The 26,161-nt window shown below is 39.6% G+C and overlaps 2 protein-coding genes across 4 annotated transcripts; one reads left to right on the forward strand and one right to left on the reverse strand.

The window, feature by feature from the left end:
* Positions 1 to 3,208: 3,208 nt before the first annotated feature.
* On the forward strand, positions 3,209 to 10,724 carry ntmt1 (N-terminal Xaa-Pro-Lys N-methyltransferase 1). Of its 3 annotated transcripts, none has more exons than XM_026921569.3 (4): positions 3,209 to 3,353; positions 7,235 to 7,409; positions 9,084 to 9,336; positions 9,433 to 10,710. In XM_026921569.3, the coding sequence occupies exons 1-4, from the start codon at positions 3,328 to 3,330 to the stop codon at positions 9,687 to 9,689; spliced, it is 711 nt and encodes a 236-aa protein (XP_026777370.3). In that variant the 5' UTR covers positions 3,209 to 3,327; the 3' UTR covers positions 9,690 to 10,710. The 3 variants fall into 3 exon arrangements, with proteins under 3 accessions (XP_026777370.3, XP_026777371.3, XP_026777372.3); XM_026921570.3 differs by having other exon boundaries at positions 3,225 to 3,353; positions 7,238 to 7,409; positions 9,433 to 10,724; XM_026921571.3 differs by lacking the exon at positions 3,209 to 3,353 and adding an exon at positions 6,550 to 7,150 and having other exon boundaries at positions 9,433 to 10,724.
* Positions 10,725 to 11,750: 1,026 nt separating this feature from the next.
* ndor1 (NADPH dependent diflavin oxidoreductase 1) lies at positions 11,751 to 25,698 on the reverse strand. The gene is made up of 15 exons (XM_026921532.3): positions 25,569 to 25,698; positions 24,312 to 24,465; positions 23,532 to 23,609; positions 22,721 to 22,818; positions 21,923 to 22,021; positions 20,346 to 20,447; positions 19,845 to 20,048; positions 19,546 to 19,673; positions 19,029 to 19,246; positions 16,775 to 16,882; positions 15,700 to 15,814; positions 14,481 to 14,627; positions 14,242 to 14,360; positions 12,511 to 12,605; positions 11,751 to 12,325 (listed from the first exon to the last, which is right to left on the reverse strand). Exons 2-15 carry the CDS (start codon positions 24,444 to 24,446, stop codon positions 12,181 to 12,183), a joined length of 1,791 nt encoding a protein of 596 aa, XP_026777333.3. The 5' UTR covers positions 24,447 to 24,465; positions 25,569 to 25,698; the 3' UTR covers positions 11,751 to 12,180.
* Between the last annotated feature and the right edge of the window lie 463 nt (positions 25,699 to 26,161).

The raw sequence follows: 26,161 nt of genomic DNA on the forward strand, positions 1-26,161 counted from the left end.
TGGGGTGGTGGGGATGGATATGTGTGTGTGATCACGTGTGCAAATTGGTGTTGCTGCTGACATTCATCTCTTGTAAGCAAATGTGAAATTGTAGAATAAGCAAGGACGAAGGAGGGTAGAGAGAGAGGCAGCATGACAGAAAACAGAGGAGGTGAAGAAGAGGTGGAGGTTGCACTGACTCTGCTGACTCAGGACTATTCGAAAAGGCTTGATTTCCACTCCATTTCCGTTGCTGCTTTGTAATTCTAATGAGAGGAGGGAAAGAGCGTCAGAGAGAGAGAGAGAGAGAGTGAGAGAAAGAGAGAGAGGATCAGATTAAATATCGACTGACTTCAGGCTGTCCAGTGTAGACAAGCTGCACACTGACTCATCAACAGTGAACCTCTGCCAGCTCGCTAAAAACAGAGACGGAGAGGAGGATGAGGACAGAGGGAAGGAGGGAGGGATGGAGGGCAAGAGAGATCGAAGAGAGGGGGAGGGACGTGTAAAAATATACAACAGGGGTTGGAAGGGAAGCAATAAATATTAGACAGAAGCTTGAGATGAGGAATATGGAGAATAGTGTTTTGTGGGAAAAAGAGAAAAGAAAATTTTAAAATCACTGTTATTAATTTCCCCTTTTCTTTTCTTATTTTAGTTTCCCAGTATTTATTTCAATTACCATTTTCCCCGTTTATTTAAAATTTTCCATTCTGTTATTGATTTTATTTATTTAATTTTTGTATTTATTTTAATTTGCCATGTGAACTTTAATTTTTGTCATGTGGTTGCTATTACAATTTGCCATTTCCTTTTCTAATATTTCATTTAGGCTTTACCAAAATGCCACAAACAAAAGCAACACGTTTGAATTAAAATTGATTAGGAGAGGATAAATTGTTAAAATGAAACAGAGAATAGAAAATGGAAATGTAACTGACATCAAATTTGATTTACTATGTTAATAATATTTTATCTACATTATTTAAATTTTAGTAATTAATTCTGGCACAAAATATCCCCGTAGTAACATGCACCATGAAAATCAAAACAGATGAGGGACAAAGAAGGAGGGAGGGGGAAAGGAATAGATTAGACAGGAAAAGAAAGACATAGCAGCCAACAGAGGAACGTTAGAGTGAATGATGATTATATATTTGAGGTATTTTAATGCATGGCATTGTGGCACAGGGAGAACCATTGCTGCCTCACAGCTTCTGGGTCCCTGGTTTGATCCTGAGCTTGAGTTATTGTCTGTGTGGAGTTGTGCATGCATCTCTGGGTTTCTGTGGGTTTCCTCCGGGTTCTACAGTTTCCTCTCACCGCCCAAAAACGGGTCAGTAGGTGGATTGGCTGTGATAAACTGCCTCTGGGTATGAGTGTGTGTGTGACAGGTGCCCTGTCATGGCTCACGTCCATGGCTCATGCCCAGTGTTCCCGGGATAGACTGTGGATTTACAGTGACCCTGACCGGGCTCAGATGATAATGCAGGTGAAGTAATCTGCTATAATAACAGTGGTGCCTCAGTGATACTGGTCAGGTCATGAGATCAAATCCCAGCATCAGCAAACTGCTCAGATTAATCCTGTTTGTCAGTCAGAGGAGTCAACATCCTTGACTGGCATTGTAACAGGTCTTGGCAGTGTGCCAAGAATTGCTCACTTTTTTTGTCCCTAGATTTGGCCTTTTGTTCTAGATCTCTTTAATGGCTTTAGTTCCTAGTGATAAATCTAGTGATTTTTGAGCAGATGTTAGTGACTGTCCTACACTCGATATGGCTTTCCCACAGCTACTGGTTATACGAGTTTAGAGAGCAGATTCAGTCCACTCACCACCAGTGTGAAAAACCTGACTGAGATTAACGTGAGCTGATGTTCCCAACAACCAATCACTGATCACCACTGTTCCTCTCGACCAATCACTGACCACGATTATTCCCACCGACCAATCAATGATCAACATTGTAGCTCTTGACCAATCAGTGTCCACCATTGTTCCTCTCGACCAATCACTGATCACCATTGTTCCTCACGACCAATCACTGATCACGATTATTCCCACCGACCAATGATCAATGTTGTAGCTCTCGACCAATTAATGATCACCATTGTTCCTCTCAACCAATCAATGTCCACCATTGTTCCTCTCGACCAATCAATGTCCACCATTGTTCCTCACGACCAATCACTGATCGCCATTGTTCTTTTGGCCAATCACTGATCATGATTATTTCCACCGACCAATCAATGTCCACCATTGTTCCTCTTGACCAATCAATGATCACCATTGTTCCTCTCGACCAATCACTGATCACCATTGTTCTTTTTGGCTAATCACTGATCAGCATTGTTCCCAACGACCAATCACTGATCACCATTGCAGCTCTCAACCAATCACCGATCACCATTGTTTCTCTCGACCAATCACTTATCACCATTGTTTCTCTCGACCAATCACTGATCACCATTGTTCTTTTCGGCCAATCACTAATCACCATTGTTCTTTTCGGCCAATCACTGATCAGCATTGTTCCCAACAACCAATCAGTGATCACCATTGCAGCTCTCAACTAATCAGTGATCACCATTCTTCTTCTCGAACCAATCACCATTGTTCCTCTTGACCAATTACTGATCACCATTTTTCCTCTCGACCAACCACTGATCACCACTGATCCTCTCGACCAATCATTGATCACCAATTTTCCTCTCGACCAGTCAATGATCACCATCGTTCCTCTCAACCAATCACCGATCACCATTGTTCCCAGCAATCACCGAAAAAAAAAAAAAAAAAAAAAAAAACTTCAGGGTCTCGCGTGCGAAATAATGATAACCAACTTTAAAGTCGACTTCACACACACACAGCGATTAGACATGAGTTTGTTCCCACAGACACGAAAAAGATTGAACTGATCAATAGAGAAAATGGCGGTGACCACAAACAGCTTTAACAGCCTGGAAGTTTGAAGAATACTGATGAGTCTCCAACTCACCACAAGAGGGAGACCTTTAAAACAAGTACCATTCCGGAAACCAAATAAGGAAATGACGCATATAAAAGCGACCGGCACAGGTGTGGAGGACGCTTTATTTTTTACCCACCCGTATTCCTGGAAATCCATTCTCCCAGAACAGCCGCCAGCTCGTACAAACTGATCTCTGATTGGCCATTACAGTGAGTGTGATTTATTTAGCCAATCCTGGAGCCGGAAACGTGGACGTATTAGCCAATCATAGAGCAGAAGGCGTGATTCGTTGAGTGCAGCTGGGGAAAAGTGGTAACTAGTTGTAGTGGTGAAGTGGCAGCTGAGTTGGGTCATGTCCTAATTTAGGGTGCGATAATTTATGAGCGCAGGAGGCCAAGGGAAAAGGTAAGCCTGGGTTAGTTCGGGGATTGTGTTTTAGGAATATGAAGAAATAAAATAACACGAGCATGTTAGCTAGGTTAGCTTGACTTGTTAGCTTTAGCGCTAACTAGTCGTTGTTATAGCAACACGTGGCTGTGACTCGGTATTAATAACATTAAGCAGGTCCTACATGTGCTGCACCTAACCAGTAACATAACACACTGATCACTCTACACAGAGCTGCCAGCAGTTAGAGACTAATGTGTAAATAATGCACTGAGAAGTCAGTCTTTTTCACAGCTGAATATTTTAACTGAATGTTTAGTCAGGTTTTTCAATAATAATAATAATAATAATAATAATAAATAAGAGCAGGATTCCTGTGCATTGCTGAAAATCTGGAAATTTAAAACATGAATATTCTTTTAAAGTAAGATGCAGACACTAAGGGTATAAAGCTCTCCTTATTCTCTGCACTAACATCCCTAATACAGTTCCATTTTTAGGTTTGACCTTTCTGCCGTACAGTTAATGCAAAAACATTAAAATCAAACATACAATGTCTGAAAAAATATCTAAAGCAGTCTGCTCTTGGAAATTGTCTGGATTTTTTTTTTTTTCTACAAAAGTATGAACTCTGAAAACAGTTACGCATTTGAACGTTTAATGCATATTACATTAATAATTTTTAAATTATTATTATTTTTATTTCATTCATTCATTTATTCATTCATTTATTTATTTGTGCTTTGTAGATACCTAACCAGCCACTGGTTCCCTTAAATATATAAACATACAGGACCTGATTTTGAAAATTGGATTCCTTTAATAGATGTTAAGGTGGTTATGTTTAAAAATCTCTGCTTTCAGTTCAAAGTACACACATATATGTAACAAGTCAATATTATATGTCAGTATTTGTAAAATTATAGCAGCAAGACTTAACACTAGTCTTTTGTCTTTATTTAAAAAAAAAAAAAACAGTGTGCTTGGTATGGGATTAAAACAGACCGTAGGAGGAAGGACACATTACAACACAAAATACAAAAATTATACCGGAAAGTACGTAACCTCACAGCTACACATTTCATTTGCTGTGTTGACAAGAGGGACACTAACCAACGTTTGCCCTATCGCCCCGAGATCGTGAGTTCGAATCTTGAGGATGCCACAGCCATCCGTGGCTGGGAGTCCAAGAGAGCGAAGTTTTCCGTGCTCTCTGGGTGGCATACTCTCTCTCCTTTGTCAATCACAGTGACACTAGCCAGTCGTGGGCATTTGTGAGTTTATGTATGTGGAAGGGGGCGGATAGCGCTTTCCTCTGAGTGTGTATGCAGCATGAACAGATGATGCACGTGTTAGCCTTCTCTCCTAATTGTTGTATGATGGGGAGATGGCTGGTGGGTGGGAATTAGCCATGACTAAATTAAAATAGAGAGAAAATCGGAAGAGGGATCTATTAATCATATCTGCATAAAGAAATTAGATTTCAGGTCAGAGTGGGAGTGTGAATTGTGCTGCCAAATGATCATGCCCGGGATTTATATTTAGAGGTATTTGTGCTAAATTTGTTATTATTCAGTCTCAAACAGACTTTATGTCTTACAGAATAATATACAGCCCCCTCTGAAAGTATTGGAACAGCAAGGCCAATTCTTTTGTTTTACTATACGCTGAAGACATTTGGGTTTGAGATTAAAAGATGAATATGAGTCACTAGATCAGAATTTCAGCTTTCATCTCCTGATATGTACTTTTAGATGTGTTAAACAACTTAGAACATCGCACTTTTGTTGGCAGACCACCCACCGTTTAGGTGAGCAAAAGTATTGGAAAAGACAGTTGTAAAAACACGTAATATTTGGTTGCAAAACCTTGATTGAAATAACTGCATCAACCAGTGTCGGAGACCCACTGACATCACCAAACTGTTGCATTCTTCTTTTGTGATGCTTTTCCAGGCTTGTAGCACAGCTTCAGGTGTTTTGGGGGTTTCTCCCTTCAGTCTCAGGGTTAGGGTATAAGACTTGGCCAGTCTAAAACCTTACACTTTTTCCCCTGATGAAGTCCTTTTTTGTGTTAGAGGTGTGTTTAGGGTCATTGACTTACTGCATAAGTTCCTACCAATTAGATTGGATGCATTTCTCTGTAAATTAGCAGACAGAATGTTCTGCAGACTTCTGAACTCATTCTCCTGCTACCATCATGAGTTACATCATCAATAAAGATTAGCGAGCCTGTTCCAGAAGCAGCCATTCAAGCCATGACACTACCTTGACTGATGAGCTTGTATGGTTTGGATCATGAGCAAATCCTTTCTTTCTCCAGAGGTTAATCTTGGTACCAGAACTTTTGTGGCTCTATATTTCTTTGTGAATTCCAATCAGACTTTCTGACTCTTACTGCTGATGAGTGGTTTGCATCTTGTGTTATGGCCTCTATATTTCTGCTCTCGAAGTCTTCTCTGAACAGTGAATTATGATATCTTCACCCCTGGCTTGTGGAGGTTGTTGGTGATGTCACTGTCTATTGTTTTTGGGTTTTCTTCACAGCTCTCACAATGTATCTGTCATCAGCTGCTGTTGTTTTCCTTGGCCGACCTGTATGATGTCTGGTTGTTGGTACACCACTGGTTTCTTTCTTTTTCATAGCATTCCAAATTGTTGTATTGGCTATGCCCAATGCTTGTGCAATGGCTCTGATAGATTGTCCCTCTTTTCTCAGCTTCAAAATGGCTTGCTTTTCTCCCATAGACAGCTCTCTGGTCTTCATGTTGGTTTATCTTTTATAACAACAAATGCAGTCTTCACAGGTGAAACCCAGGGCTCGAACCAAGAGTAGACATTCAGAACTATTAATTGTGTAAACAATCACTCTAATAGGGCACACCTGGGCAACAAGAGACACCTGTCAGTCACATGTTCCAGTATTTTTGCTCCAACTTTTTGATGGGTGGGTTCAAAGAAAAGGTGCCATGTTGTAAGTTGTTTAACACAACTAGATGTAAATATCAGGAAACGAAAGCTGAAATTCTGATTTAATCTAATTCTGATCTATCATCTCGTATTCGTCTATTGATCTCAAACCCAAATATCTTCAGTATACAGCAAAAAACAAAAGAATTGGCCTTGCCGTTTCAATACATTCAGAGGGAACTGTAGTTAGCTAAACAGTTAGCTGACTTAGATTTCTCACTCATTTATGGCAGAATTAGCTGGTGGTTAAATTTGGTTAATGATGCATCAAAATGATCCTGGTTAAAACTGTCTAATTAGCTGTCACTTATATTTCGGGTCTTTTTAGCTTAGTCTTTTCGTTAATCATACTGAAGCATTTACTGGTTCAGGTTCCTGTCTGTTGTCATGTCTCCCTTTGACCTCTGGTCATAAGAGAAGGGATGACAGCTGAAGCCAGGGCAAGTAAGGCCAGATTTGGAGAGTCGGGGTGTGTGTGTGTGTGTGTGTGTGTTACACTCCCTGCTGGTGATGAGTGCTCTCTAGTGACTCCTTCAACAAGGTGTAAACTTACATTCTTGAATTCCAAATGGCTTCACACTCCCTACCTAAATAACACTACATAGGCAGTGAAATAGTGGCTTCTGCACCCTATATAGTGAGTGAACTGTGTGTCTAACACAGGGTCATTTGGAATTCAGCCATACTGTGACGTTAGGTGTTGAGTGTAGGACATAAATACACACTACACATCTCAACCATTTTGTCAACAGCAGTCAGTTAAAGGAGTAGCCTAGAAAGTACTGAAATACGTTTCTGAAGATTTCCTGGACTGGTGGCCTTGAATATCACAGAAACTCTATTATAGTATGATACATTTTAATAAAATGAAATACTGACTTACGCATCTCAGATCAGCAGGAAAGGCTAATGATCTTTTGTATTTATTAGAAGTGCAGAGAGGATGGAGGACCACCTGATTGAAAATGAGACCTCCTTTTACTTGAAGGCGGAGCAGTACTGGAAGGACATCCCGCCCACTGTGGACGGAATGCTTGGAGGTTATGGTAGCATTTCCAGCATCGACATCAACGGTTCCAAAAAGTTCCTGCAGAAATTCCTTGGGGTGAGAGCCCACTGTTTCTATGCATGTTTGTACTTAACAGAGAGCGTGTGAGGGAAATAAGCTGAATTTAATTGCACTGTAATTTCGCAGTTTGTGGTATATTTACAAATTTGCAATACAACCAAATAGTTCCTATTATATTTTTTTTTGCTAACTTAGGGCGAATGTTCGACTTAAAAACATTGCGGTATACGTTTTTGTGACACTGTTGCTTGGGAGATTTGTTTAGATCGTTCTTGGTGAGTAAATATCAAGTAGTTTGCACAATTAATAGGGAACGTTTTTCTCACAGTGCCAATTGCGCCAGAATCAAAATGCTGTCTTTCAAGATTTTATTGAGAGCTCTAAAGAAGTTTTCGATAAAATCTTGAAATGTAGCATTGTGATTTTGTTGCAACTGGCACTAGGAGAAAATGGCAACAGGTCCATACAGCATGAAGCATGAAACCAGCACAGCCATACAGACTGGCCACACTGTATCTGTAGGTCACTCCACCCCTGTCCCTCATTCCTACACCTACTGTTGGCTTTGTGTGAGCCCAGGACAGTGAGTGTTACATAAAGTGAATATAAAGGTAGACCCCACTGTTCAGAACAAAGAGTACATCTACTCAAAGATGGTAGTTTCTGTCTGATTCCAGATATGAGAGGGATGAACTTGTTCTTCAAAGCACTCCCCTTCCATATGTTAAAGTTTTAATTCAGACGTAATTCATGCAACCACAGGACTGGTTCACGTCACTATATCAGCATGACGTCTATTTCCATCGCCCCAGGATGTGTACTTTTTGAGATTCGCCTTCCAAGGAAAGGCATTCCAGTTTAAAGTTTTGTCTTTCAGCCTCCCTTTAGTGCCACAAGTGTTTCTGAGATGTATGCAAGTGGCTCTGTCTCCACTAATGGCCAGAGGTATCAGGATACTGCCTTATTTGGATGACTAGCTTCTATGCACCACCCCCAAAGAGCAGGCCACTGGGGGCTTCCACCTCCCTGATTCACTGCTTGGTCTCACACTGAACTCAGAAAAGAGCTCTCTAACACTGAAACAGACCACCCAATTAATTAATCACTGTGAAGTGTGATTAATTGGGAATGCTAGCTTGCATGTACCTCGCCCATCTGAGTCAAATTAGCCTGCACAATTAAAATGTATAGGCTAATTAAATGTAGCATCAAAAGTGTTGAACATTGTAGAATCTCACCCTCACGTTGTAGTCATGAATAGGTATCAAATACCTATTCGATACCTTATGCAACTCTAGTTGCTAGTAAAACATACATTTGCATTTAAAAACAGCGTGTCAAGCAAAAATGAAGATGCTAGACCTGAATAAAGTACTATGTGCACTGTGAGAACAAAATGGCTGCCATTTTGTCAAGGGGTTAAACATGATATGGTACATCAGAGACATTTCTACATTTAGGACTCTATAAAGTAATTGTTGTGTATATCCCTATCTACATCCATAGACTATATTATTGAAATGAACTAAGCAACTAGCCTCAGTACTAGCCTTTTAACCCAGGTAATTACAATTCAGGGCAACAAAAACATGAGACTAGGCAAGCTCACTGGAGCTTTCACTTGTCCAGTTGAATTTATGATTAGTCAGTCTGCCCAGTTTAACTGTTGCTGCCCTTTCATCTTTCTCACTATGTGCTTCCTGTCCCCAGGAGGGCAAAGGTAAGACGAGACCAGGCTGTGCCCTGGACTGTGGCGCAGGAATCGGCCGCATCACCAAGCGTCTTCTCTTGCCACTCTTCCGTACCGTGGACTTGGTAGACGTGACGCAAGAGTTCCTGGACAAAGCACGCTCTTACCTGGGTGAGGAGGGCAAGAGAGTGGAGAACTACTTCTGCTGCGGTCTGCAGGATTTCCAGCCTCAGCCGGATCATTACGACGTCATCTGGATCCAGTGGGTCATTGGTATGCCAGAGTCCAGTTGTAGTAAAACTTAAAACGCGTGGTTCCTCGTGTTGGTGTAATGAGTATGATTGATGTAATGATCTCTTATCTGTCCAGGTCACCTGACTGATGATCATCTAGTGGAGTTCCTCAGGCGATGCCGCAGTGCCCTGCGTCCTGATGGCTTGATCGTGATAAAGGATAACGTGGCATACGAGGGCGTCGTGCCTGATGAGGTGGACAGCAGTGTGTGCAGAGACCTGCCCTTATTGCGCCGCATAGTGGCCAGAGCTGGACTCAGCATCATCTGTGAGGAACAGCAGCAGAACTTCCCTGAGGAGATCTACCAGGTCCACATACTAGCTCTTAGATAGGAGATGCCTACATACGTACATAAGGCAACGTTTTATGAGCAAGAAACTGTATAAATCATATTAACTCCACACACGGTTGTTTTTTCCTGCCATTGTTAATGAGGCACCAGGTTGGAACATTGCAAAAAGATCACTATTTGCCTGTATTAAGGGTCTGCGGTTTTAAGGAAGGCAGTTTTCAAGGTCTGATTTGCACCCAGACCCCTGGACTATCGCTATCAGGGAGCACAGATTTCATATGATAGTATAATAGTTAGCCATTTTACACTTTTAAGATATCTAAATGTCCTCTCGTCTGTAGTTAATCACCGGATGTTTTTGGAGGACAGAATATGTGTAAACAAAACATGTTTGTGCTTTCAGGGGAATAAGATTTGATATTTGAGCCAACCTGAATTTTGACCCAAACTGTTTGTGTGAGATTAATGTGTCTAGTTTGTGCTTAAGTTATTAAGAGACATATTCATGTGTGCATGTATTGTTTGTTATGGGTGACTGTGGACTTAAATATATAAATAGCTTTATATAAAATATTGTTGTACTGTGTATTTTATGCTCCTAAGCCCCGCAAAAGTAGTATGGTTAAAAAAAAAATTCTTGCTGGCCAGACTTTGAACATTCACTACACCGTTAATTATCATGACTAAGAAAGAGGCAGTTTGACTGGCGTGGCTGATGACCAGCCACAGACCTTTTCTTGTAGCCAAACAGCAGATTATCTCATTTACTCATAACCGACTGCCCAAACAAAACTCTTTAAGAACTTTTAGACTGAATTTGGGAAAGCTCAGTGTCGCTGTGTTCAGGTTTGTTTGCCCATTGAAAACTGCTACATGATAGTGTGTAAACTCAGTAAATCAGACTGCAGCATTTTAATGATTCTGAATCGTGTGGCCAGAAAAGTGTAATAAAGATCTCAAATGTTGTGTTGCATGGCCATGGCACATGGTGTGCTATGTAGAATAGTAAAAAAAAAAATAATAATAAAATGACAAAATTTTCTCTATTATGGTAGATGTTTTCCATCCAAGATTTTGTATGACGTCCCATGTTTTACTTCTCTATCTCACCTAAAATCCTTTTTATACTAGACTGTATACAGTACCTATAGACACATCCCAAATGCCTTTATACTTGCTTCAAACATCATTGCAACATTATGCAACATGCAACATAATGTCATTTTAAATAAAAACTAAATTGTAAATTAAAGCTGCAAGCAGCATTTTCGGGGGCCAAGCACCCAGACTCGGTGAGCCACACATTCACAGACACGCTACAATTGTTGCCTAAGCAATCACAGGAAAGGAGAGCCATGACTTTGGGCAAAAAGGGATTCAAGAGTGATTTGTAGTTTCACTCATTGTGTTTATGTTTTGACCACAGACATTTTGGTGGAATTCTCTGACTGTTGGAGGAAAGGTCTAGATGGGCATAAGGGTGGCATTGATGCAGCATTGTTTAGACAGTGGTCAAGATGATGTGAGCCAAATTTGGTGAAGATTGGACAAAAATTAGAGGAGGAGTAGCGAAAATGGCAGTTAGATGTAAGCATTTTTGGCATGTTGTTGTAACTTTTGACCAGTAGGTGGTGCTATCACAAAATTTGTTGAATAGCCTCAGGGCATGGTCCTGAAGATGCCTACCAAGTTTTGTGTCAGTGCGCAAAGTTGTTGCTGAGATACAGCCTCACTTCCTGTTTGGCAGCTTCAACATCAGATTTGTTGGCCCATTACAGGCAAACCATTTGGAGTATTCAAAATTCTTTTGATAATTTTTGTGAGGCTTCCTCTGAAGATAAAGTCTGCCAAATTTGGTGATGGTTAGAATGAACATTTGGTCAGAATGTTCCCCAATCAGTGTGCCAAATTTCACAGCTTTTTACCAGACGGTTCTATGGGCTGCCATAGACACCCTAGCCAGAAGAAGAAGAAGAAGAAGAAGAAGAAACATAGAATAACAATAGGGTGCCTATGTACCTTTGGTGCTTGGCCCCCTAAATAGCAGTGATAGTCTGTATTTACAAATTTATGCTGAAAGAGGAAACAAGACCAGACACAATTTTCATTTCAGTCTTGGGTTTATTCATAACATACATCAGTGTAGTTACATCAGAATAGTGCAACTTATTTTGCATAACTTGGTCCTTTCATTGTCTACTTCTGGATCAGCAATACTAAAAAAAATACATATTAGAGTCCAAAGAATTGTGTAGATGGTAGAATTGAAGGTTTTACACACTCACACACAAAAAAAAAATTGCTATTTAGGGTCATTTCAAGGAGGCATTGTGAAATTGTTTCACTTTTCATTAAATATTCTAATAGAAGAACGAGTATATTCGTTACAGGAATTGAATAGCTGAAGACCTCTGCTGCCTAGGAGGTAAACTGCACCTGCAATAAAACACTGACAAGCCTGACTCTTTTTCATGGTTTGTAGTGTTGTACATGTTGGCCCTGAATAGAAGATGTACGGACACGTGCGCTGATCAGGACCAGGTTTCACTCTGGAAGCGGCCGGTTTTCTCCATGGAATCCAGCATTTCCTGAGCTTGGCTCTCTGTCACACCTCCCTCCTGCTGAAAAACCTCCTTCAGTGCGTCACACACTGCTGTGGGCATCTGCTTGGCGTTTCTGTGCACAGAAAGAGCTCCTACATTCACCAATTCACTTAACACACCAGGCTGTTAATGTACATGTGAGCCAAAAAGTATTGATGCTTTTATTTAATTAAAGCTGCACGTTTGATGCTGTATTAATATTAATACATGGTATAACATCCACAGGTTCCCGTCATGTTAAAACCAGTTACTACTTACCCTGCTATGTAGAAGAAAGCGTTCTTGTTCACAATCAGGTCCCACAGCAGTTTGGCTTGTTCCTTTACTCTGTGCTGAACGTACACTTTATCCTCCTGCACAAAAACACAGACAAAAATGATTATTATTATTATTATTATTATTATTATTTTGATACTGTACCTCCTTTGCAGAGGCAATTCATGTCCTGTGTACTACATGTCAACCTACCTACTGTCATCGCTAGAATTATTGGCACCCTTCATGAAAATGAGCAAAAATAAATAACGTGCATTGAATGATATACCCTCACAGCCAATTTAATAGGAACAACTGCAACAGCCATGTCATGGTCACGTCACAGAGATCACATTTTTTGCCCATTCTGAAGTTTGATGTGAATTAACTGAAGCTCTTGACCTGTATCTTCATGATTTCACACACCACTCTGCTGCCACATGATTGGCTGATTGGATAACTGCATGAAAGAACAGGAGTATAGGTGTTCCTATTAAAGTGGCTGGTGAGTGTATCTGTGTATATGGATGATATATGGTATTTTGAGCTTATGGGGATGCTGTATAGTAGATATTGTTAAATGCAAATTGTAGTAGTAGTAGTAGTAGTGCAATTTTTCTGCAGAACACTGGGTTCGAAATGATCAACACCCCTCCAAATATTTTGTGAATTTGAGAATAACAGCACCGAGTCTAACTGTAAAGTCTAACAAGGTTAGAGATACTTACAGAGGAATCGTGTGCACTCTAATATACAGAATATTCCAGCTGTTTATATTCTTAGGTTTGTACATGTGGAAACCCTCTTCAATTCAAACCATGTGTTTTCACTGGGATTCAAATCCAGAGACTGAGATAGTGATCGCAAAACACTGATTTTGTGTTCTGTGTTTGTGTTGATTTAAATGTTTGTTTGTGGTCAAGATCCATCTACAGCCAGGTCTTAACCTCCTTACAGATGCAACTAGGTTTTGGGCTGAAATATCCTGGTACCTGGTACAAAATTCATGATGCCATCAATGTTCAAGAAAGCCCCTGGACCACAAGCTGCAAAACTGCACCAAAGAATCAGAGGCAGTGAGTAAATATACCTGTGTGACCAATTCCTGACAAATTTTCAACTCTTTCAAAGTTTTGCACCTTTTGAAACCAATAACTTTGCAATTGTGTCCTCTCAAAGGGTGCCAATAATTCTGCAGTTGACTGCTGACTGTTTTACTTAAAATAGTACTATTAAAAGTAGACCAACCTTCAGATTTGAACAATGACAGGCTTTAATTATCTCATGTGGAAATATTCAGGTCATTCACCCTGATGTTCAGCTCAGATCTCCAAACACTATGGCTGGATTATAGACATGAGCACAAGCTCATCAAATTAAATATAAGGTGCTGCTTCATGTCAGTGACAGTGTGTGTGTGTGTGTGTGTGTGTGTGTGTGTGCGTGCTTGTTATTGTCAAGCATCAGAAAATATATTTAAAAAAAGAACTAATGGCAAACACTCATAGATTGCCTCCTCAATCACTTACGCGTTTCATCACTTATGTGTAATTTGATGATTAGTAGATTTTAAACACTTCTTTAACACTAAATCAGAAGTTTGATCTTCTTTAATGATCCAAATTATGCTCTAGCTGTATATTTAGTTCTTGGGACCCGTAGATGAAATTAAATCAGTATCCTGTTCATACTGATATCAGACTCTATCAGGAGATGTTGTCTGGCCCTGCTCACCTGGTCTCTGGAGAAGGCCGTGAACAGGGTCATGTGACCTGCCTGGATTTTCTGCTCCCATTCTTCGCGACAGTAGAAGTCTTTGGACTCAGAGCGGCAGCCGAAGAACAGGACGTTAGCTGAGACAGAAGAGAGCAAAGACAAAAGTACGTACGATCATAGTTTGGATATTTCCTCTGAACCCAAATGCAGTTGATCAGCAGGACATGTTTGGAAATGAGAGAGGACACTGCACTAACCTGTTTTCCCCTCAGCTATTCTCTCCTGTATGGCAGCTCGGAATGGAGCAACTCCTGTTCCAGGTCCTACCATTATCACAGGGCTGTTATGGTCCTGAGGGAACTTCAGGCCACCCTTCTTCACCCATAAGGGCACACAAGCTTCACCTAAATACAGTAACAAACAAGACTTAATGCCTGAGGACAGAATTCAGCAGGGTCTGTGATCTGTAACATGGTACAGTCCAAAAGTCTGATCCAATTACCAAGATATGTTTTAGCTATAAAAAACTAAGAAAATCTACAACTAGATTCCATCATTTATCACTAATGCAGGTTGATAAAAGCTATTATTTACTGTATGCAACAGCTACATGTATAGATGCATAACATGGTACCATAAAATATAGAGGGGCCACTATCACAATAATGCCAGGTCTATAGTGTTTAATCACCACGTTGATATTTGAATAAAATACGTGGTGTGACAAAAGATCTTTAACAATTCTTGAAAATTTAACAGAATTAAATTTCATATGAGGATTTCTTAGACATCGAAGCATATCTATCTAACCATGTACCAGTCTAGTAAATGTCTTAGTGATTTGTCTACTAATATTTTCTATTGTGTAGTTGGCTGTGGACACAGATCCAGTTTGTTGCAAAGCAGCGACATCATCCAGGTGATGGAGTAAAGATGTAATATCTTTTTTTTATTACAATAAATAAGTACACTAACAGAGGATGAATATTTTATTCAAATTTGACCTGTTGAAAATATTATAATCACGTATAAACTCTCCTGAAGGCTGAAGATTAGTGAATACTTGCAGTATTATTCATTGGACTTTCTGCTCATCTAACATGTCATTTATTATCAGAACTAAAAAAAGGTTGAAATAAAAGTTACAGATGTATGGTCTCTTCCTTTTTGCTTTCGAGGGGAAAAATAAAATTGAATAACAATGATCCTGTCAGCATATTGAAACGTGACGTCTATGATTGTATGACTTGAGCTGTTGGTAGTGCATGCTTGTAATATTTCTCCTTTAATTTAATAATAATAATTTGACACCAACCAAAACTATATTTGGCCAAAACAAAATGAAAATATTTTTATTTAATTTGTTTTAACAACAAAACACAGCAGTAAATGCAGTCAGTCTGCCTAAAGATGTCTAAAACCTTGCTAGTTATGTGTGACTCCCTAACACAGTGAAGGCCAAGTGTATATTCCTACCATGAGAGGAGGCCAGAGATGCCAGCCAGGAGGAGCAAAGGCCTTTACGTGGCTTGTGAAGTCTGGTTTTATACTTCACCACTGCTACCAAGATCTGGATTCGATCAGGATGTGCCTGCAGAGTTTAGAAAGAGTTTATAAGTTTAAATACACACAACTTTTCTTCACTTCACAAACAATTTACTGCAAACAGACAGGATTAGCTATATCCTTACATTGTACCTACAGAGCAATCAATCACTTACAGCTCTGTATCAATCTTTATTTATTCTAATTGCTTCAATTTCAGGAAAAGGTTACTGTTAAAAGCAGAACAGCTCCCACATTTGAACCTGAACAGCTTCAATTATCTCATGTAGAACTATTCAAGCACGCAAACATTCAGCTGAGACCTGGGTACTTCAGTTGGGTTATAGAGAAGAGCAGGGGCAGGGTGCTTTATTAGAGTGCTACTTATATTAATGACACTCTGCATCCTTGTTCTGTACTGTTTCTTTTGCCACATGCTGTCTGGGAGTGGCCTTCAAATCTGCACACACACACACACACTGATCGATCCTGTATCCTGTATCCCGTATTTCCCTTTCCAGTCTGGTATGTCTCAAGCCTTCTTCCTCATGTCATCTCAGGGAGTTTTTCCTTGCCACTGTTGCCTCTTGCTTGCTCATTATTACAGATTTCTGTAAAGCTTGTGGCAATGCCCACTGTCAAAAGCGCTATATAAAACTGAATTGAATTGAATTGATCATGTTAAGTTCATTTAAATAAGTAATACATAAACAACAGTTTCCAATTGCAGCGTGTCCTCAAGTGTTTTAACCCTCCTATACCACTGCAGGTTGCCGACAATTACAATTTTTTATTTATTAAAGAACGGCAGATCATACAGTTTATCTGTTTATAGTTACATTTCATGTTATAGAATGTCTACAAATCAAGTTAGTTCCTGTTATCACTTATACTCACTGAGCACTTTATTAGGAACACCTGTACATCTGCACATTCATGCAGTTATCTAATCAGCCAATCATGTGGCAGCAGCACAATGCAGAAAAATCATGAAACAGGACATTACCAGGAGAGAGGATGCTATGGAGAACGAGCGTGGCTGGATTTCAGGAAATAAATCAAGCAGATAGTTCACATTCAGCTCAGCTGTTGTATGAGGGAAGTCTGCAAGGACCTAATGGGAAAAACAGTAATCAGAATACATTAATGATGGTCAATCCACCCATGCTTTACCTTCACTGCCATAACCTAATAAATAAAAAAAAAATATATATATATATATATATATATATATATATATATATATATATATATATATAAACCTCTAAGGGACTGTAGGCAGGTTTCCAAACAGTATTAAAAGTTTGTCTTTACTTCACTGGGAGGTCTATGCTTGTTTTCAATGTGCTCCAACAGCAGACATGTTGAATAAAGGTTAACAACCCTTAATTACAAGGTATTTTGAGCGAACAGCTTTTTTTTGCTCAGTTCCACCTGTATGGATAGGCTTTTGTGGGCTTAAGTGGAGTCTGCATTTGCAAAACACAGGGTTTTTGTAAAAGGTTGCACCATCACAGGAGCTTACCCAAAAAATCACATGAAATATTCGAAACCCTCTCTATTAGGTTTATAGTAGGTGCAAGAAATACAAGTAGAGTTTGGAGAGACATTGGAGAGACATATGTGACCTTCATATCATACAGAACTGTGCAAAAGTACATGCTTAATGTGCTATCACAATGATTGTAAATACAAGTTTCAGACCTAAAGTTTGCACAGGAATTTCTTCAAGTCGTAATTCCTTCTGAAGTGGGATCTCCTGAATTTTTCGAGTAGTCATACCTGACGCTTTCATCATAGCAGGAGAAAGTACGGTGTCGGTGGGGAAATTAGATTTTCTAAACACTACTTACTTTCAGGTAGGTCACAGATACCTTCTTATATCTGTAACTGCTGGTTGCACTATATACATTTTAACATGTAGTGTACTTTATAGAGTTTATAAAGACTAGAATTCTGTGAGGTCATGTGAAGTCAGCATTGTTATAATAATTTATAACTTATAATAACTAAGTGTTTAAAGCAGCAGTGTACTGTTATGTTAATTCTGGAATCTGTGTTAAACTACAACTCTCAGAGTACAGCATGTCATACAAACATGGCCACTGAGGACTACAATTCACAGCTATCATAGACACTCTCACGTTCACGTTCACATTCACCCGACTACTGACTGTACACACCAGGACAATCACCTACACACTCATATAAGCCCCCTCACTGCACCTTCACTTTGTGAAGTATACACTCTCTGTTGTTATACCAGTCGATACCAAGCCTTAGTTTATTGATTGTCTTTCTGGTTTCTGTTTTTTTTCGACTTGCTCTTGCCTGCCCTAGTCCATTGTGATTGGTGATCCCTGACCCTTGCCTGCACCTTGACCTTGACCTTGACCTTGACTCTGGTTTACGTATTTGTCTTGATTGCTACATTCAGTAAAGCTCTGTATACCTGCGAACCTGACGTGTACAGCTAACTGCTTTTTTTTTTTTTTTTTTTTTTTGTACACAGCATTTTGTGTACAAAATGTTTTATTGCAAATGTAACAAAACAAATGCTTCTTTGGTGAAACTAGATATTTTTAAACCATTTGACATGTACTGTATATGAATATATTTAATATTGATCATTTCCCATATCTTCTCTCTTCTCAGCACCAAGCTAGGATATCACATGCTAGAGGACATCTTTACCTTACCAGGCTCTACGCAAACTGGAAACATCCCCACATTCTCCCCATCCCTAATAGCTCCTCGGATAGTTAACCGCTAGTAAACGAGCTTGAATTTGTCACAGATCAGCGTGAGTGGGATTTCAGTCTCAAATGTATTGTCATATTCTCAGTGGTTTATTTAATAGAAGTCAAACCTGTCAATCTAAACCATAACTATAGTATGATTATTATTATATTATCAGTGACACTGGCTAAGTTAGCTAATGTTCAGGAAGTCTTAACAAGCAGGTTCTGTTGTGAAAAGTTTCCAACTTTGTTCATATCAGACATAATTGGTCCAAAGCCATGGAGAATGTTTTGTAATCTCATAAATGTATGTAGTATGGTAACATAATCACATTTACATAACCTTCCCTAACCTTCCCCGAGTTCGTTTATAACAAAGGGACCACGAGCCATTGTTTTAAGTCTTTGTGGTAACAAAAATTTGAGCCAAAAACCAATCTGTATACTCAGAATTCAGAAATCTAAAACCATGTCTATGAGTTGACGTGGACATTAAACACCAGCGAGTGAGTCTTTTACCTCCAGAGCTGTACGTCGTGGTCTGCTGCAGTAAGTGTGCAGCTCGTTTTGACCCTGCGCTGAGCTGAACTCAGCCAGTTTCTCTCGCTCCAGTTCGTTAGTGGTGAATGTGGCGAGCAGCTCAAAGAAAGAGCGGCGTGGCACTGCGGCGATGTCCAAAAACTCCTGCACCAGGAACCTGATGGAGCACGGCTGAGGGAGACGCACAGGGACAGGAGCTGAGAGAGACAAGACACAGACACTGAGCTACACACTGTCATACATACTGCTTACACATTGCTTTGCTGTCTAAAGGAAAAGAGACACACACGGCATTCAATTTGAGGACAAACTTGGAGAGCCATCTGCTTTCACATACACACACACACAGAAACACACACTCACCTGTGCAAGTGCAAGTTCTCAGAGAGATGAGAAGGAGACAAGTTACATAAAATCATGTGTACTTCTACACACTGTTTTAGTATTCTAACCACACGTTAAACCACAGTTAACACACACACACACACACACACACCTGTGTTGTTATCTGTGGGCGTGAGCACAAAGCAACTGTCAGGGTTGAGTCTCAGTAGCTGGCAAAATTGCTCCACGTCTTCTGGGGAATTACACGGCCTCATCATCACCACATCGCCTGCTCTGTACCTGTCACACACAGGTTTTATGAAATGTAATTTTTTTGGGTTTTACCATGAAAAAAACATTCATATGTTAATAATGTATGACAAAACTGACGCCAAATTTTCCTACAAACCCAAAGATATATATTTGCTTTATACAAGGCTGTTTCAAAACCTTACTACTTCTCCTACTCACTGGATGTTTGAGCCTGCGATGTCGAACTCGATGTGCCTCACATCCTGGAAATGACCGGAGGCTGTTACTCTCTGATTGGACACCATTCGTGCTGGGAAGGGGCGGGCTGAAGAGGGCGGGGTCTGGCCATCTGCTAGCATGGGCTTCACAAGTGGCTTCTCCGTAGCATCATCCAGGAAGTGGAAAACATAACGAGGAGGAAGTCTGCAGGAAACACAGACTAACTGCTGAATTCTCTCCTGTCTCCAAATCTTTCTGTTTCCTTTCATTCTTCATTAAACACTCAGCTTACAAAGAAGAAAGAAGGGGCGGGGCTATTGCTTATTGATTAGGCCTATTATTGTTCAATTCTGCATGCAGGGATATGAAGCACAGCAAACTACAAAAGAAGTAAATAAACAACTATGCAAAGCCAAATACCATCATACTAAACGGTCATCTTCCAGAGATACATTTAACACCTCTCACGCAGGCTTGCATTAGAAGATGAAGTAGACTCACGGATCTTCGTCGCGAAAGGGGCTTAAGTCAGCCGGAGGAGGATAAAGAGCCAGAGCCTTCTGCCAGAACAAATTTAACCAGGGATCAATCACTCCATCCGGCCTGCAAAACATAAAATTCACCCATAACTGGTTTTGAATGCCATCTTTCTATAATGAATAAAACATTTCTTAATATAGGAAATATTTGCGCAAAGGAAATATATTTAGACTACAACACAAAGGCACAAAAGCACTGACACAAATACTACAAATATGCACATTGTAAATGCCTGTTGTAAACAGCCTGTATGTGGATACTAGACCCTGATAGGCTCTTATGTTTAATGACGCAATAACACCTGTCTGTAGCAACCTCAGCAATCTCAATCTTAAAATACACTGTATGGGGCGGGTCACAAGTGTTTGTATCAGAGGCGGTGCGCAGTGTGTGAGGTGTGTATCGGGGCAGGAGAGAGGGAGGGGTTGTCGACGTTAGCATTATCACACGAACAAAGCTTTATGTTAATAACAGACAGTGTCAGAAGAGATAGCAATGCAGCAGAGCAGTTTCGCAAATGAGTAAGAGATCATTTGAACTGTAAGACTCCTCTCCACCAGAATCAGTCTTAGTAATAATAATTATTATTATTATTATAATAATAAGCTGGATGAACAAATGTAGGCAGCAGTTATGTTATTCATCATCAGAAAGATAGTATGAAAATGGATAGACACTATTCCCTTCTTATTTGCTCATATAATCATTGTTGCATACATATTGCATGTTTAATGTTATAAACTATTGATTATTCATTACTGCATGCAGCAGCGACTGTAATGATGCAGGAAAAAATGGAATAAGGAGAGGCAGTCATCAGAGGGCGATAACATTGCTTTACTCATCTGCATAATATGACGTGTCTGGGTGTTTGTGTGCAGTGACACATCACTTACAGCTAAAGCAGAGCTGAAGCAGAGCAGCACTACAGAGGCAGAGCTACAGACGGTCCATTACTGATGGCTGGATTATCATTTTCAACCAGACTGACCAGATTTATTCCTCCAAAGCAATTCATTTCAGAATATAAGAAAAATCACAAATTCCCCTGACAGGATTTCGTCATAAAAATATATATTTTATAAAATATTTCATCTGATATAAAGCTTAGAGTGAATTTAAACACAGCACACAGTCAGAACTGAAATAATGCTGGTATTTGATTCATAATTACAAAGATGTTACATAAAATACACTGCTAGCTGTTAGTCAAGAAAAGTCTCGATCACTAGTTACAGCTGGACATGGTGCTCTATTTACATTAACTCATCTGGATATTAACTTCTATATGGATAGAATATCAGTCATAGAAATATAGTAATATTGTACTACCAATTTATTAATACTAGTCAAAATTACAATTACATTCTTACAGGAAATTCTTATAACGTATTCACCCTGATATGTAGTCCAGGTCCACTCGGTACTTGTGTCCCGTCTACCTGAACCCCACGATCATTAGACTCAGCACTTGAGCAATCCCGTAACAACTGTGCACAGATTCTGGTGTAATTTTTGCTAATGCTTAAGATTCTCACCCCAGATCATGCTGATCGTCCGCCAGGCCAACAGGAAGTAGCGCATTAGCACCAAGCTGCAGCAGACGCTTATACAGCTTCTTAGCCACAAAGTTGAACCTAGAGTGTACCAGAATCGGGATTAGCTTCACAGAAAACAGGTTAAATGTAAATGTTCACATTTCCAAAGTAAGCACACGTTAAAGTTTTGCTCAATCGTGACCTTTCAAACGTTTTAACCTGTAACATCTGGTGCACATAATTAATTGTCTAGAATTTTTTTTTAACAGAAGAGGCAGTTAAAATGGCGGAGTGGCTCACTAGAGATAAGTGATGAGTTTTAATAGTATTTTTTATTCATCTGTCCTTGATTAATACACTACCTTGCATAAGTCTCCACCTCCCTTGAGCTTTTCCATATTTTGCAGTGTTACTACCTTAATTGGGATTTTTACCATTTTACAATATGTCTAATTGTTGGTTGCATAAATATTACCACCCCCTGGGTCAACATTTCATAGAACCACCTTTGGCTACAATTACAGGTTCTAGTCTTCTGATAGAGACATACATCAGTTTTGCACATCTGGATCCTGACATTTTTTGCTCAATATTCTTTGTAAAATTGCTCAGGATGTCAGATTGAATAGAGCTCACCGGTGAACAGTAATTATAAGTGTTGACATTTATTCCCAATTAAGTCTATTCCAGTTGTTGTAACACTACAAAATATGGGACAAAAAGGGGGGGGGGGGGGGTTAATACTTATGCAAAGCACTGTAGTTTAAGCTGTGAGGTGAATTTCATGGTAAATCTCACTTGGGATACGATGAGTCACCAAGGCCGAGCACTGCGTAGTCCAGGCGACACAGAGATCCCGAGGGTAATGACTTCCTGAACAGAAACCTCCAGAAGTTCTGCAGGATAAAAACAGCTTTAACCTGCAGCTATGATTCTCAGCTCCTCAGACTTGATATATCAGAGCTGGAGAAAGTTATCTATACCCTGTGTTCTAATACTGCTCATAACACACCCTCCTCCACTTTTACAGGCCACGGCATGTGACAATGTTTTGATTAAACAGCCCCAATATCAGTCACACATCACCTTCCAAAGCCAAAAGCCTTGTTGATAAGAGAGGTCAGAGGAAAATGGCTAGATTGGTTCAAGCTCCCAGGAAGGATATATAATAACTCATAAAATCACTCTTTACAACTGTGGTGAGCAGAAAAGCATCTCAGCATGCACAACACATCGAACATTGAGGTGCTACGACAGCTGAAGACCACATCGGGTTCCTCTCCTATCAGCCAAGAACAGGAATCTGAGGCTATCATGAGCACAGACTCACCACAACTGGATAGTTGAAGATTAGAAAAATAATCACCTGGTCTTTTTCCAGTCTTCAGGGTTTCAGTTTCGGTGATCCTGTATATATTTTCAAAGTACATTGCAACAGATTGCGATGCCTTCTGATTAACCCTCTGACATGATAGTGGAATGCCTCCACGCGGTTTACACACTTTACTTTAGCTAATATACAGTATAGCTAATATATTGGCTTGGCCTTTAAGGGTGTGTTATAGCGGTACTGCAACATAACCCTTATTTATACCACACACTCTCCTACCTTCATGTTGTCTGGAGGGTCACCTTGCCCCGTGGTGGAGCAAACAAACACCACAAGAGCCTCCGATATCAGATTCGCCTGATGAACACACAAGCATGAGTTACACATTTTCAACACTAGCACGTAGACATGAGCTAATGACTGTTCATATGATATAAAACACATAAAAACAGTCAGTGATCATCCCGGTAACAGCACACAGTATTAAGAATCAAGTGTATGTGGTTCATTTGTGTAAATTCAGTTATTACAATTATTATTGTGTCTTGTGGAGTACATGTAAACATCTGTTATGAAATAGCTAATTCAGGGCAGAAATAAATAAAAAACAAAATGCAATTTTTATGATCTCTCTTAATGGTTTTTAAATTATTAATATTTTGCAGATTCTGCAAGGCATATGTAAACTTATGAGCCCAATTGTACACTGTGATACTCAACACACCATACTGTTATTCATTCATTCATTCATTCATTCATTCATACATACTCCTGATTAAAAACGGAATGTGTTATTCATTCAATCATTCATATTCCTGATTGGAAAAACTGAATGTCAATCATTCATTCATTCATATTCCTGCTTAAAAACTGAATATGTTATTCATTTAATTATATTCCTGATTGAAAAATGGAATGTGTTATTCATTCATTCATTCATTCATATTCCTGATTGAAAAACTAATGTCATTCATTCATTCATTCATTCATATTCCTGACTGAAAGACTGAATATGTTTGTGTTTTATGATGTCCTATTAATTTACATGTGTATACTGACCACATTGTACGTGTCCAGAGCTTGCACTCGGACTGCGATCCTCCTCCTCTGTGCCTGACGTCCGATTCTTTCGGCCGTGTCTTGGGCCGTGCCCGTCTGACTCCCATACAGAAGCAGCAGCGTGTGACTCGACATCCCGTCACACTGCGCTAGTCTGCGATCAGAGGAAAGAATTAATGAGAAAAGCTCAGGAGAGAAGACAAAAGTACCTAATTATTCTCAAACACACATTACTACACACTTTTATTTAAAACACAGCTTAAACACAACCACAAACTCAACCACTGAATTTAAATCTTTAAAATCTGACTCCGAAACCTACTGATACTCTCACACTAATATTAAAAGTATATTATTAAAAGTATATTAAATTATTATAATATTGATAATAATTTAAATATTAAATCTTTGATTAAGGAATTTTTTGATAAGTTTACAGTGGGAATGAGTTCTCATGTTGATTATCAGCAGCAGCATCCACATCATTCTCTCGCTCACGACATTTAAACTTTTCCCCCTTTTTTAACCCCAGTGAGAGTAAAAGCTCTCAATCAGACTTCTGTATAACAGTTACAATGCATCCTTACTTACAGAACTACTATTAACTTCACCAGATACAGTCAATGCGCAGTCTTTTTAAACAATTTAATTCAAATGAAATCAGTTAAATCATCTACAGTTTCCACATGTGGGTCAGTGACTCGTACTTGGCTTATGAGATGTTTGTAACAGACTGTACAGACTCATCAGAGCTGTGTCAGTGAGTTTTCCCTCTTATTCCAGATTCCAACACACAGCAGTCCAAAATACACACTGAATTTCTTCCTAACTTCAGATTCTTTCAGATCAGCAAGAGGAAAGAACGTGCTGAGGGTCACTCTCTCTCTCTCTCTCTCTCACACACATACACACACACACACACACACACACACACACCCTTCCTTCAGTTACACTGTTACACTCTGTGTGTGTGTGTGTGTGTGTGTGTATATGTGTGTGTCTGTTAGAGAAAGAGAGAAAAAGACACACACACACACACACACACACACACACACACCCTTCCTTCAGTTACACTGTTACACTGTGTGTGTGTACTTCCACTTCCTTCAATTACACTGTCTGTGTGTGTGTGTGTGTGTGTGTGTGTGTGTGTGAGACCCTCAGCACGTTCTCTCCTCCTCGTGATCTGATCTGCAGGTTATAGTAAAAGCATTGTGAGAGTGTTATTGTGTGAATGATGTAAGGTCAGACACTCACCCTGTCCATAACACAGATCTACAGTTCAGCAGTTTCCCATAAACACCAGCGCACTACTGACTCTCTCCCGCACTCACCGGCGCTGCGGCACACGTCATGCTCCCCCACCCGTATTCCGACAAACTCCGCCTCCTATGCTCTGATGACGTCATCTTAACAGAGTCCAATCAGAGGACTCTTTATCATTATTAATTTTTAAAAAATTAAAAAAGGTTTACATACGTACAATAAATTTAAGAAATATATAAAACATGAGAAAATCGTCCTGTTATGAATAATACTGGAGATAAGATGCTTTAAAAATCAGACATATGTTTGAATTATTTACACCGGCACAGGAACTGTTTTTTTTTTTTTTTTGAGTTAGTAAAAAAAAAAAAAAAAAAAAAAAAAAGGAAAAAAAGTCACATCAACTTGCTGAAATCCAGTCCTTATCCTCGCTTTTATTGAGAAAATGATAATATATTTCCTTGCTATATTTATTTGTTTGTTTGTTTGTTTGTTTATTGAAGCACAGAATGGTTCTGTTATGACTAAGAACTTCTGGCCAATCCGACTCAGGAGGTGGGGTTTGTGCGAATGCGGGTAGGGAA

The sequence above is a fragment of the Pangasianodon hypophthalmus genome, chromosome 27 (genome assembly GCF_027358585.1).
Source record: "Pangasianodon hypophthalmus isolate fPanHyp1 chromosome 27, fPanHyp1.pri, whole genome shotgun sequence".
NCBI classification, from domain to species: domain Eukaryota; kingdom Metazoa; phylum Chordata; class Actinopteri; order Siluriformes; family Pangasiidae; genus Pangasianodon; species Pangasianodon hypophthalmus.